Raw genomic sequence first — 14,951 nt, 5'->3', positions numbered from 1 at the left:
GGAATCTTAGTGTGAGATGGTCTGTGTTATATATGCTGGTATATATATGCTAAATGTCGCGCCTTGTGAACTTGGTTTAGTAGTCTGTAATGCGTTTTTCAGTTCTTTTGAAAATCAGTGTGTTCTCTGACTTGTAAGATTACCAATCGATCCGTCTGTGAACAGTCTGAAACAAGGTTGTACTGTAAGAAATGCAAAAAAAAGAGGAGTTCAGTGATGATGAAAATTATGACCACTTCACAACAGCTTTAAATAAATCATTTATGGTTTGTTTTGGTACTGTCAAAATATTTTTTGCCCTTAGACTTCTTTCAACATTATTGCCATTGTAGAATTGGCTGTGATTTGTTATATGAAACACTGTCCTGTCAACATGCTTCATGAAATTTCATAAAGCCACATGGAACATGCATACACTGCACTGAGCTTTATAAACAATTACACATTCACAGCAGATTCTGAGAAACACCATTTATAAAACATATGATGTAACTGTTGAAAGATAAATGGGATGCTATTGATGTTTTTGAGTGAATGTTAAAGTTTTTAAATCAAATTAAAGTGCTGACTACCTAAATGTGAATTCCGCATGTATGTGTGTATGTATGTATACACAACGATGTGAAGCTTCATGGTTTGGACATTCATTATAACATTCTGCAAAACACAACCCTTAAGAAAGAAATCTTTACAGAGTTTTTTTTTTTCCCTGCATGACCTTATATGATATTAGTCCTACTTGTCAATGATACAGTTGGGAACAGTTAAACAATGTTTTGATATTGTGAGCATGTTCGAGAGACCTTGTAGCAAATACCTCCTACATATTTGAGTCTGAAAACTGTTGTACATTACTCATGCTACACTGATAAAAGTTAGTGTTTCAGTACTCCATTTTTGTATACTGAGACAAAGATGGGGCTTCAAACCAACAAACTGCTGCATTTGCAGGTTTGCCTAGTTCAGATGTTCAGTTAAGGTGTTAAAGTAAATAATTATTCTGTGGTAAAGGGTTAAAAGGGAGACAATAACGTATATTATTATTAATACACATAATACATATTATGTAAACAATATTATACGTTTTAACGTTGTGAGCTGCATCAGTGGCTTTTACGATTAGACAGAGCAGTGGCTTTCTACAGTGGCAAGTTGTACACACCTTCCTGTTTTAAAACACATAATGGAAAAACAAGACAAAATATCCCACTGGAATGTGCATCCGTTCCTCCGAGGACAATCTGAGGTGGCCGTGTAGCCAATGTATGCGATGTCATCTGCCGGAAGACCTCGTGCGGCAGGGGATGCAGGTTGAGTGTATAACAGAGCAAGGCATTTGACAGCTTGCCAGAGGAAAAAAACCCGAGGGAGGAAAAAAATAGACCTGCTAGGTTTTCAAAAAGCAGATGATCATTTGGAGCTAGTCAACAAAGGGATCACTCGCTGTTCAGCTCCCGAGTCTTGAACAATTGTAGTCTAGAGAGGAAATGGTTCAATTTAAATAACCATCCAGATTTTTCCTATATTTACCCTAACCCTCTTGTTTTACACAATTTACCCCTTGCTGGGTTTGCATCCTGAATTTGGCCATGAATTCAGCGGAACAGACGGTAACGTGGCTTATAACACTGGGGGTCTTGGAATCGCCGAAAAAGACCATCTCGGATCCCGAAGGATTTTTGCAGTCATCCCTCAAAGATGGGGTGGTCCTGTGCAAGCTGTTGGACCGACTGCGCCCAGGCTCCATCGATAAAGTAAGAATGTTTCTTATTGCCGGCATGTACTCACATACTACTATTTATGTGTTTAATATGACAAAATGTAATAGACTATGATTTATGACTTCACGATATTGCCTTTTAAAATGAAACGTTGCTGCTGAAAGGTCATGTACGCACTGAGTATTGTCACGGAGTCAAATCCTGACACATATTTCAGTGTACTAACGCTGAACGACTGGTGTGCGTTATTCAAAGGTAACAATAAAGTGCCAGTTTAGCCGCGGGTGAATGAAGCCTATACGGAATCGACTTCGGGGATGCGACGTTGGTTACCCCAAGATTAGAGAAAAAATATTAAAGTTTATATTTATAAAACAAAAAACAGGAATGCTGTATGTTGGTAAACAGCTGATTCAAAATGTTTGTGATTTTTTGTTTGTATTGGCTATACTAATATGGTAGACCAGCGCGAGGGCACATTTGTTTCAAATCAACAGGACTATTGATTTTTAAAGATACCCCGTAAGCAGTCCACACGCGCGGGCCGCCATTGACTGCTAAATCACACGGAACGGGAAGACCCTCAATATTTAAAGGAACAGGGCAGTTTTTGTAGGGGGTTTCTTGCATGAGTCGTTAGTTTATGTTGAACAACAAAATATAGCCTACAGTATGGATTGGTGACTCTGTACATGAACTAGACCTAGTCAAAAGTAAATAAACAGAACTTTTGCAACATGCTAATTTAAACTGTCACCAGTTCGTTTGTCTTATAGTGGGATTGCTGTCTGAATAGCTGTTTGGCTTATATTATGTAAAGGAAACGGGCCAGTTATACATACCAACAACAAAATCTACTCTTCAGGTGTAAAAACAAACAAAACATCAAGGTATTTCTCGCTGGAAACCTGTAGACAAACATTTGAGTGCATTATACAAAATATTTGTCAGCAATACACTATCCACTCAGACATAGCTGGGGGTTTCTTATATTGTATAGAGTTGTGACATAAAAGAGACAATTGGTGAGTCCCACACAGTAACATTAACCATAACTGACATTCCAGGGTCTAAAGAAAAATACAGAATGTTGGAACTTAGTTCAGCTCGCATAATCACCTTACTGAGGTATAAGTTAGCAATGTTATTGATATTCAGCATTATCTCTCTGTAAGTATTTCTAAAACACATACAAATGTGATATTCCTACTGTGTTGAATAATTTCTGAAACACAAAACTCTTATTGAAACTGTAAAGCATTCATCTTCTTCAACTGCTATTTGAAATCTCAAGCAAATAAAGTTTATTTGAAAGGAGGAGGTTCATTTGGTATGGCAGTAATTATGTGGTTAATGTTCAAGACATGCTGTAGATTGAATCCCAGTCCATTCTTTGATATTCCCTCTTTACTTCAGCTCAGTACTTCCTCTCATTTTAGGAGGTGTACAATACCATTGTGGGCTTTCCTAGTCAATCATAAGGCAAGTGAAGGAAATTTCACAGGGCCTCCCTATATTCCTCAATCAGATCAAGTCTGCAAAAATGTACATTTCACTGAAAGAGAGTTCAGTCCTGATCACAAAATTTAATTTAAAATGAAATCTTTTGGAAAGTTTTCTGTCATGGTTTGGTAGCAAATGGTAGAATGGTACAGTCTACTAGGAAATGGGGAGAATGGTATTTGGAAGTGTACTTGTTATAAAATGCATTTATTGCACTGTGTGTTATGATCTTGGTATCATCCCAACCAACTAGCAAGAACTGATGCAAAAAGGGATCCTTAAATTAATGCCAATAAATTATAGTAATTCATACATGTGGGTTCATTTAACACTTACATACACCATTTTCTATTAAAATATCAATTTAAAGGGATACAAGACATGACACAAATCTATACCAGAGGCACACGTGGACTTGCTCGGTGTTTGAATGATCATGAATAATTGTATTATGGTAAATTATAACAGAACAATCGAGGCTGTAAATGACAAACTGAGACTGTAATGTCCTGTTTTGAACTTAAAATAAACTTTTGCTTTTTTGGTGCTCATGTCACTAAAATAGCCGGAACATGGTACTGTAACCATGTTGTTCACTTTAAATAGGATACAAAATATCATTGTGGAAACCGCACGCGTAACTTACATTTAGGAACGTCGGTGGGCACATACAGCTAGATACGTCAGTCATTATACTAATACACATCATAGCCTACAGAATCGTCTAAATTGTAAACCTCCAACTCCCCGCTGTGATTCGAACCAGAAAAATAGCAGTTAAATATACTCTGGATTATTCCGCCAGTCTCCAATCTGTTCATTACCTGCAAATCTTGTTTCGTTGTCAGAGATAGTTGTAATACAGGCTATTTGGATGTGGATGGAATCGTATTAGGAAACGTCATTTCCTTTACTCCGGTGCCCACTTCCCGTGAGAAAACGTGCTTTATGAGAGCTATATCAACGCAGATATTGCTATACGTAGATATAGCTGGAAATCAGTTCATGAATAATCAAGTGTCCGCAAAGGGAGTGCACTGGCGTGTAAGTACGGATCGGGATTTGTTTCAAAGTTCGCCTTTTCCCCCCACACACAGATTTACCAGGAACCGAGGAACGACAGCGAGTGCCTGGGCAACATCAGGGAGTTTCTAAAAGGCTGCGGATTATTTCGCATAGAGGTGAGTGGCCACTTTCTACATTATCTGATAGCTTTGTATTTGCTTGCTGATGCTTTGTAAAACACAGTTTCATGTCGTGCAGTGTGGCAGTGCTTAGACATACATATATAGCAAAATTAAATAAACAGTCAAACAATAAATACAGATACAGCTCCTGGGTTCTTGGAAGTCTGTATCGGGAATGATACTGTTAGGACTACAACAGCTACAAAGGTGCTGGTTAAGTAAAACGACTAGTTTTATCTCCATTTGTATTAATGATTTGAGCAACGGCATTCTTGGTATAGCCTACTTCATCTGATCGAGGAGGTGCCTTGGTCTGACAACCGTGTATAGAAGCGATTACAATAGCGCACTGTTCATGGTTTAGAATGCACAATTCGCAAATATTTAAACAGTGGATTGCTTATAACTGACTGTTTTTCTAACAATACAGTATATGTACAGCTACATGAATGCCGTTTCCTTATTATGCCGGCCTTGGTTGCAGTAATATGATTTTGCTTTCCAGTCTGAATCAGACTCTTATTGGCATCGCGTTTTCTCATCTCAGATGTCAGAATCTGTAATCTTCAGATTGCATTCATTGTGCTTTCTCTGTGACCACTATTTGGAATGCGCCATCACTTCTTATTTCGAGTGTTCGAGTGTTTATTCTAGAAAAAAAATAATAATGAAGTCTCTGTTTTATGTTTTGTTAAGTAACTTAAGTGTAGGGCTGATTATTTCTAATTGTTTTATGACTGGAAGATTAATTCCTAAAATGTGCAAAGATCACAATAACCAAATGAGTAGAGCATAAGAAAAAAAAGATTACAGTCACAAAATAAAATGTTGTCTGTTGTGTGTGCTGTCCACTGCTCATTAGTCCTATGGGCGGTGAAGATAAGGCAGGTGTGTCAGAACAGGCTTTAAGATTTGAAGTGGTTTTTGAATTATTTTTCATGGATAAAGGCTTTACCAATGCAAAAATCCAAACACTGAAATCAGCCCAGAAACAAGATTCTGTGAAAGTTTTTCTTCCCTGTCTTATTTGGATGGTTACGTCGAGATGGAAAGACCGATATAATGACTAATGAGCTGCTCCTTCAAACAAAACATTAATTAACAGCAACCTGGTTTGCCTATGTTGTGTGTACATTTGTGCTATACACCACTGATTCTATACATGCTTGGGCACCCATCCCCCATCCTGTAATACAGTATAACCACTATCTGTCCTCTGGCATACTGTAATGATGGCCTATCTCTAGCAGAAGAGAGGTTCGATAGAGACGCAATGAGAAAAATAATGAGAAGAGATGGGTTTAGAGCACTGGAAAATGCTAGCATCATAAAATAGAGCAGTGCTTTCAGAAGTTGACAGGCAGGCAGGAGGGAACCAGCCCTGCACTGGAAGTGGCACTGGGTGCTTCTGTTCATTCTTTAACCTTAATTACTTAATCGGTTCAGATAAATAATCCCCATGGCCATGTGTCTAGGCATGACTTGTGGACACTGAGGAACTCTGTGTGATTGTGGTACAGGGGGAAGGGTGTTGCTCACTTATACATCAAGGAAAAATTGAGCTGTTTGACAGACTTAGACAAAAAGGTCTGCAAATGCCGATGACTTGCTTGTTACCACATGTGCTCTGACGAATTAACAATGTTGTGGGAACCTGTGGTTTTGGCAAAAGATCACATAATTTTGTTTTAAGCATACTTTTGAGGAGAAAGTCTACATTTAAACTGCAGGTACAATACTACTGTTGCACCATTTCCTCAGAGTAATCTTGCTTTTTTAAGGGGATAGCATATAAAATGGGTGTTTATAAGTCTTACATCAGCATCAGATCAGAAAAAGGGTAATCATTATGTTGCAGTAAATAAACTGTATGTACGTTTGTGCTGTGACCTTATGTTGGTTTTGTCTGACTTGTTAAAGGAATATATTGCTCTTTCAATAATGTTTAGATGACATTTAACTGAATTGTTTTTAAATAATCATTATAAAGGTTTTTGTATAAGTAATGTATACAAAGTGAAATAAAATTAGCTACCTACATCTCTGTATGTAGTAAAATGTATGTAAAACGTATGTAGTAATAAGGAACAAGAAGTCTCATGTATTAACATCATGTTGAAAGCTAATGCAGTAGAACGTGCTGTCCAGAAATTACCACGTACATATGATACATTCATTCCTGTCACTCTAAACAATAATGATTTTGCATGATGTATTCCTTTATTTGGCTGACAGCCCTTTGCAGGGTCACTTACAGGGCATTGGAAAATGAAGCACAGAATCGATAGGGATTAAGCAAGTACAGTACAGCCAGAGCAGAACATTCATTGGGTACAACCATCAAAGAAGGCAATACAGAGCTGTTGCCTACAATTAAGCACACATTCACATACAGCTGTTGCACAAACTCTCAAGTGCAGTAATAACGTAATTGAAATTAAACAGTAAATATAACAACATTATGGGAAATGGTGCTACAGGACTCTGATGCTGTCTGAAGATGTTAGTCTACTGTCCTGATTAGGGTTGGAAGCTCATTCCTCCCTCCACTTGAGGGGCAAGGCTTTAACTGTGGAGCTTTGTAGTAGAAGGAAAAACAGATGACCAGCGTAGGTGGAGCCCAGGGTGTGAGCCAGCCTGCAGGGAGAGATGAGACCATTTAGCTGAGGATGCTAGGGCGAGTCGGTTTGCTATCCCCAAGGTTTTGAAGAAAATATGGATTGCAGTTGGTAATCAGTGGAGGGTGGTGAGAAGAGTTGTAGGAATAGTTAAGACCAAAGATGTCAGGACAAGCTGCATGATTTTTAGATTACCTGGAGCTGGATTTTATTGGCTTGGGCAGGAAGACAAGGCAGGAGGCATTTGCAGTATTTGAGACCAGGGCTGGACCAGTAGCTGAGTTCTGGTGGGAAAATGGCAGATTCTCTTGGTGTTTGCCATGGACAACTGGCAGGTATAGGTCAGAATTGCAATGGTCTGTTGAGCTCTGTCAAGATGTCTGGGGTGGGGCCAGGTTTGTGTTCTTGTGGAAGAAAGTGAAATCAATGTCTGATGGATCTAACCTGATCTAATGTCAGAATGAAGAGATGGTCTTAGTTTGTGAAGTTTGTCAGTGTAATACTTTTTTCAGCTGGCAGGCCAAGGTAATAGAAAATAACATGCAACATGACATAACTTTCTTTCCCAATGAATTTGCAGACTTTCAAAACATTTACTGCATTTTTATTTAGGCCGTAAACTTCTAGAAACAAATGGATATTTCTAGCCTAGATGTTTGAACGCTGAGCTGGGAATTACTTAAACGAGTCAAGTCAAGCACCTTGCTGAAGAGAACAGCATCTGTGCCACACTCAGGGTTAGAGCCAGTAAATTCTTTACCACACATTCAAGAATTAAAAGCTGCACAGTCTGGTGTCTCGATGCTGCTTTTTGGATTCATCCTCCCTGACATACAGTAATGTTATTAGTGAATTTGAAAGGTGGGGTTAATTCATGGAAATTATAATCAATACATTGTCCATTGATACAAATGATCATTTTTAATTCATGCCAAAAATTGTATTTGCCTGTGTGGTATTCAGAGAATATGCATATTTACTGTGGATAATGTATACAATGAACATAAAATACAACAGAAGTAATGAGTGCAGTATACTGCCATCAAACACAAGATACCGTAAGTTGTTTAAAATAATGAAAAGCCTTTGCTTTCATGGATTTTGTGCTACCATTTTGGCAGTGTACCTACTTTGTATTTGTATAACAGGGAGTGGTAGCTGTTAGAGGAGGTATTAATGCCAAGTAGAGGATAAAGAATTCAGTACACCTGGCTGGCGCGTGGCCTAATTACAAGGAGACCAAGCAAAACTTTTGTCTGCAGTTTTCCATCTGCCTGTTGGCTTACTTGTATCCTGTGTTTCACCTCATGGTAAAAGGAATGGTTGTGTGATTATCAGTGCGTTTGTATTCCGAACAAATGTGTTCATATTTTAAAAGGATTTAGTGGTGTAATCATGGGCAGATAATATTGTGACATGTTCCATTTTTAGGTTTCCTGCAGTGTGAATTGTTAAGGTTGCCGTTTCATCACCTGTGTCTCTCGTTGAAGTGTGTTGGAGAGGGTTTGCTTGCCAATGAATAGTGGATTGAAACTACCACATTAGACAACACTTGTAAGAGCATAAATGTTATGCTCACTGGACAGTTTGTGTTTATGACATTGTCATTAGTGTCACAGATGTCTTTGGCAGAATTGTGAGGACACAAATGAGCATTGGGAGGCTGGTGAGTAGTCAAAGGTTTTAATTGGGAAAGTGAGATCACAGTGCGGGATTGCTGTGGGGTTTTTTTTTTTTGTCTTTTTCTGAAAATACAATGATGTGTTGGTACTTCTTTATTGGCTAAAACAAGGATGATCAATGCTTGTAGTGATTTATTTTTTTCTGTTGTTTTTGGCCAGTGCTGTGGTTATGAATTTATCATATCCACTTTTCAACTCTTTAAGTCACTCAGATGTAATGACTGCAAACAATGTTACTATTTTCCCACTAGCACATATTCAGAAGCATTTAAATGTAACCACACTAAAAATTCTGTTTACACTTACACAACCAGGTGTAGGTTAGATGTGGTTGAAAGTGGATCACTTCAGGTAAAGTTGGCTGCTTAATAGTGGGATGTGGCCAGGGTGTGGTTACATCACTATTTGCAGAAGTATTGTATTTGTGGACAAAGGAGGAGGTAGGCTGGTTGATGAAAAGCAATGCTAAGTAAATTGTGCAGTCTTCTGCAAGTGTGAAGTAAATATTGAACATTTACATTTAGTCATTTGGTGACTTGCAAAGCAAAGGTACGTAAGTGCATGTAATAAGGCCGCATGAACAACAGTGCACAGAAAATGTGAGACTGCATCTGTACACTAGTCAGTCTGTCACACAGCCTATAACAACCAGTGCATACACACTAAGTGCTAAAATAATCAAAATTTCAAAACTTGTGTCAACGAGAAAAAAATGCTCTAAAGCAGTAGAAAGGCAAAATTTAAGTACTAGAGCTAGGTTGTCAGTCTGAGATGTATGTGGTCCTGACTGCTATTAGAATCTCTTTCCCCCACATGTTAGCTAGAAAAGAGAGGGGGCATGATGGTAGTGGGTGACCTGGAAGTGGAGGGACACCCTGTCGCTGGCATGTAAGGTCTGATGAGGTCAGAAATGGACTAGTCCTTATGCTTGCTGTCTGCTAGGGTAACACAAGTCTTTTGAAATGAATGTGAGCTGTTACTATACCACAAACCAGTGGAGGGAGATCAGGAAGTGTGACACATGGAAACACCCCCTGCAAGGTTGTGGTACAGCAAAGCTGCAGTGTTCTGGATAAACTGCAGGAGTTTGACCATGTAGGCAGGAGAGAACCAAGGCCTGAACCAGGAGGCGAGTTAGTGGCATGGAAAAGGTGGACTCTTCTGATACTGTAGAGGAAGAATCTGAAAGTACTCCTCACTAATGCAGTTCACTCCGCAAAGGTCAGCTTGTTGTCACGTTTCACCTCAAGGGTGTTTTTGGTCTGGCCGGTGGTCACCGTAGTGTTGTTCACAGTGATGGAGAGGTTGTGAAGGGGAGAGGGCTTAGCTGGGGGTGTAGAGTGTCTCAGTCTTGTCATGTTGATTCTCAGATGATGATTACACCTGCAGGATGACACCTCTGCAAGGCAAGCTGACATGTGAGGATAACAGCATGTCTTAAGGAGGGGAGGGAAGAAACAGCTGGGTGTTATCAACATAGCACAAAACTGGAGAGCTGTGAGGGAAAAAAAGGCAAAAATTCTATAAAACAGAGGCATCCAGATTTGATTTTATAGCCAAAAGACATGCCACGAGTTTTAATTTTTGAAATGAAAGGGCAGCCAGCTGGCCTAGAGTATAAGGATATACTGGCATTATATGAAATAACAAATGGATGACAGAGGTATTTATTCAGTGCTTTGTAGGCCAGAAGCCAGTGAAGAGACTCTAGAACAGGTGATGTGTAATTACTTTGTTTTCTTTTAGTTGAAATACTTGCAGCAGTATTCTGAAATAACTGTGAACAAAAGATAACAGTTTGGGCATGAGATTCTCCGAAAATGCAGCTGGGTAGGCTACTGTTGTCACGAGACAACAGATAAACATCAGCCACTGCCATCGGTGAATGTCATCTTATTTGCCGATAGGCCGATGGCAATCGACAAGGCGAATATCGGCCGATACCGATGTACGGCCAATATATCGGTGCATCCCTACCAGGAACACAACCTTGTGTGAGATCAGAGGAAACTTTTTTTATCTGTGCAATCTCAAATCTGTGCCATTGGTATGACCTGAGCCACAAGACTAGATCTCCTATGCTGACAATTTGTTTTTTTTTATTTTAATTTACTCAGTGGTGTCAAATGTGGCACTTTGCTTCTATATTGCAATCTTTGAATTGGTCATGTATCATGTAAATTCAGTTGTGATGGCAAAAATAATCTTCAATATGACAAGTAACTGACAGGATTTGCCTTTACTTTGCACTTTTACCATTATAAAGAAAGAACTCGCGCAGCGTTCTTGTTCTCTCTTACTTGTGAAGATGAGACAGAACAGGTCCTTGTCGCTCTAATTCACCGATCGCTGTCAGTGTCTCCTTTCTCAGTACTCCTCCTTTGTGATTTTGGACATGGCATATGATTGTGTACTGTGTGAGGTGGTCGGGTCTTCATAGCCTTCCTGAACATGGTCTTGGCAGTCTCTCTGGTACAGGCCAGCTGTGAGCAGCCCAAACAAGTATCCTTTTGTCCTGTGCGAAGCCGCATCCTGGGCGACCATTCTCTAGAGCTCATTAATTCCAGTGGCAGTTCAGCACGCCGCATCGTCCCAGTTTAAGAGTGGACATACCTCATAGACATGGTCTCTGTTGTGCTTACGAAGGGCTCAGGTTGCTCCGTTGATGAAATGATGCCCAGATGTCAGCCAATGCAGTTTCACTCTTGTCTGTCTGTTGTCTGTAGTTTTAAAGCATGGAGTGTCTTATAAAACATTTTGTCTCGGTAGTGTTTTGCTTCAGGGCAACATTTTGATGAGTGGAAAACAGTAGACGTCTCATATGATGTCTAAGCTATACAAGCGTGTTTCCACAAAAACACGTAGAACAAGACAAAAGATAGCCTCAGGCTGACAAATGGCACTTGGATTCAAGTAGAGAAAGGATGTATATCTTCAGATGAAATACAAACAGTGTGGTCTTTGTTTCCACAATATGGAGAAAAAAGTTCTCAGAGGAGTAGATGGGGGAAGGGGTGTTGGTTAGCCAGCTGACTGTTAACAGTGGGGCTCCACATAGGAAGTGAAGGAAGCCCATGAAGTGGATCTGGTTTTAGTTGTAAAGTATGATGACGTGTTATAGGGACTGAAGATACTGGGGTCAATTGGGAAGTGCTGTCTTCAGATCAGGTACAGTTTATGTGTCATGATCATCCTCTTAGCTTTGGAAATAGATTTTACTGTCACTGGGAATTTCCTCATTGAATTACAAAACAGGCACAGGCTCTTACCACATTTGTTAGTTTATTTAGTTTAATTTCTTTAAGTAAACTGTGTTGTTGCATCATTGATTCGAGGCATTGTGGTTCTGTATTTAAGCAAGAACCCACAATAAGGTGGGTAATAATGGTAATAATAATGTACACAAACATACAGCACTGCTTAGATATCTTGATTTCTTAATTGCACTTGTAGCAATAGTAATCAAAGTCTAAATATCTAATGCATAAGAAGCAGGGTAAAATAGAGTGCTGCATACAATAGGCCAGCCTCTTGTCCTGGTTTCTTTGCTGCGGCAGAGGTGCAGTTTGGCCGCCCCACTCCCTCCACCACTGTTGTAGGCTCATCTGGTCTGATGAATGACTCAGTCAGACAGTAAAAGGGACACCACCCTAGTGAAACGTAGCTGATCCACACTGAGAGTGGGGTGCCCTATTGGGAAAGCTGCTTGGTGAGATGTGGACATGCATGCCTTCCACAATAATGGACAGTTTCCTTTGTGCCATTTTTTAAAATAAAATGTAAAATGTATCATGGTCAGTGGTGTCACCACCATGCTGTCATCATGTGCCTTTTTCCCTCCTGTGGAATAACTGATGTGCTTGGTGTGATTTCTGTTAAGTTTAGCAATCAGTCAGTGGCCCTGCAGACAAACCCAAAACTGCATGCATAACATGATGCTATATGTGAATAATCGCAAGTAAAATTTGTTTTGGAAGTCCAGTTTTATGGAGGTGACATGACGAGAGTATTAACAGCTTAGTTGAGCCATTTATCTCCTGCCACTTTTCTGTAGGAATAATCTTAGTTGCTAGCTGTTTGACACAGCCATGTGTGAAACAAGGGCACAAGTGATCTGTTTGGAACAAGGCCAATGTCTGCTGGGTGATACATGGCTGTTGACAGATATAAACAGCAGATCTGGTATTCAGACATCTCCATTCTCAAGATCATCGAGATTGAACGATTATTGTGCCACATTATTTATTGAAATGTATGTGTATATGTATGGTATATACTGTATATATGGTTGTGCAATGCCTGGCTGAAGTGACGTAGTCTGTTTGGACAGGTAGTGCTTTCTCCAGCAGGAAACATTTTATGAGCACAACAGAAGAGGGTGGGGTAGCTGAAGCCAGTTGATGTATCTGAACATACCAAGTACAGGGTACAGGGGTGCAAACCTCCTGGCACACTCTCATGAGGCAGTGGAGGGGACGACGACAAGCAGTTAATCCCTCACTAATAGTGCTTTCCAGATGGCAAGGCTTGTCCAGACATACTGTAAGCCCTGTGGTGGGGGGGCATCTTGTTATTAACTCATTTCAAAGCAAGTGTGGTCCGTGTCAGGAGTCCTGATAGGAGGAGGTACCTATGTGTAGTAAAGGAAAGGAACACTTCATAAAGAGATGATGCCACAGCACATGTAATGTCTGGCCAAGGAAAGCTAGGAGGAGAAGTGTTAGTGTGTGTTTGTATGTGAGCGTGAGTACGCGTGTGTGAGTTGAAGGAGAACCTAAATGAATTCCATTTGGAGTCTGTCTTAAGTTAATGAGACATGAAGGAAGTGGGTATGTCACCCTGGCAGAGCACCAGCCCTGCAGGGAGGACACTCGCGTCCCACTTACTCGTGGCCGCTGGTACACCCCCAGAGTGGTTGCCACTTAACTGTGCATGGGGAGCAGAGAATGGCCGCATTACTTTCACTCTGTAGTTATTTTAAATCTATCTGCTGTGCTGAACCATAGAGATGAGTGCACTTATTCCTCTTTGTGTGGGCGTGCAGACTAAGTTTGTCAGTGCAGTGCTGACTTATAAGCAGTGGTACTGTAACTGGGTCAGGAAAGGCTTCGTGATGAGTGCCACATAATGTCTGATTGGCTTACGTATGTTAAGGACTGTTTATACTGCATCATCTGACTAAAACTACAGTAACAAGGAAGCAATATTCAACAATAATCCGATTAGTCTGTCAGTTGTTGTGGTTCTTCAAGAAGACCAGGCAGTGTTGATACTGCGGCAAAAGATACATTAGCATGGAAGAACTGAATTTTTAAATTTTTTATATGTTTGCAACTGGATTGGCTAGGGGCACAACAAAACTATCTTAGTTAGCGTGGGACTTCTCTTATATTTATAGTCCCTAAAGTATTATCAGCAATATGCCCAATATTTTTAAGGATCTATGCTCTCCCACAGGGTAAAAGGTTGGGCTAAAGTTGGAATGAATCCTGTCAGTTAACCTGTTGTCAGGTTCCAGGTATTTTTCCTGTAAATTTCCTAGAAATGGCCATTTTTGCAGAATGTTCACAAACCCTTAGAAGTAAACAGACCAATGGACACACATCTTGGAGGGGAAATTATATATAATAATGTAATGTTTTTCATTGAACCAATAATTTGTACATTGAATCCTACTAAATCTAATTTCCTTATACACAGGTATACAGCTCTTTACAAAATGCCATTGATCTTTATGTTTAAGCAGAAATTCAGCCTTACGTTGATCCAGACTGCATTAGAACCTGCTCTGAACTGTGTACATACATAAGGACTTACATTTTTCCTCTCTTGTGTTGACAGACGTTTGAGGCCAATGACCTGTTCCAGGGCCAGAATTTCAGCAAGGTGCTGAATTCCCTGGTGGCACTTAACAAAGTGAGCACAGGTAAGCATACCTGTACAGGTGAGCACCACTGTTGAAGATGATCTCTCACATATGTAACATGCCTACTGTATCTTCAGTAGAGGTTAAAGGACTGTGAAGAATATGAAGTAGACTGTAGAGGTTAGCACACAGTCCATCTACACTGCAAAATAGGACTTTTCAGAGAGACTGTAGGCCAGTTCTACACATATTTCCTGAGCAGTTACAGATTGTTTTTCCTGCCTGGCTCCATGTGGCACAACCTCCAGTGCACTGCATTTGTGTGGGTGGGTACATTTGTTGATATCTGCCTGTGTGTGTGTGTGTGTGTGTGT

The 14,951-nt window shown here is 40.0% G+C and overlaps 1 protein-coding gene across 2 annotated transcripts in view; it reads left to right on the top strand.

The window, feature by feature from the left end:
- Positions 1-1,428: 1,428 nt before the first annotated feature.
- LOC118785652 (rho guanine nucleotide exchange factor 7-like) overlaps positions 1,429-14,951 on the top strand; it is a 33,433-nt gene continuing 19,910 nt past the window's right edge. For both annotated transcript variants that reach the window (XM_036540475.1, XM_036540474.1), the window contains exons 1-3: positions 1,429-1,754; positions 4,322-4,405; positions 14,553-14,637. In XM_036540475.1, the coding sequence (XP_036396368.1) occupies positions 1,590-1,754; positions 4,322-4,405; positions 14,553-14,637 (334 nt within the window). In that variant the 5' untranslated portion in view covers positions 1,429-1,589. The remainder of the gene's footprint in view (positions 1,755-4,321; positions 4,406-14,552; positions 14,638-14,951) is intronic.

Source organism: Megalops cyprinoides, chromosome 11, assembly GCF_013368585.1.
Source record: "Megalops cyprinoides isolate fMegCyp1 chromosome 11, fMegCyp1.pri, whole genome shotgun sequence".
In the NCBI taxonomy this organism is placed as follows: Eukaryota; Metazoa; Chordata; class Actinopteri; order Elopiformes; family Megalopidae; genus Megalops; species Megalops cyprinoides.
Note: the sequence above shows the minus strand (reverse complement) of the source record. Positions and strands in the feature narration are given on the sequence as shown.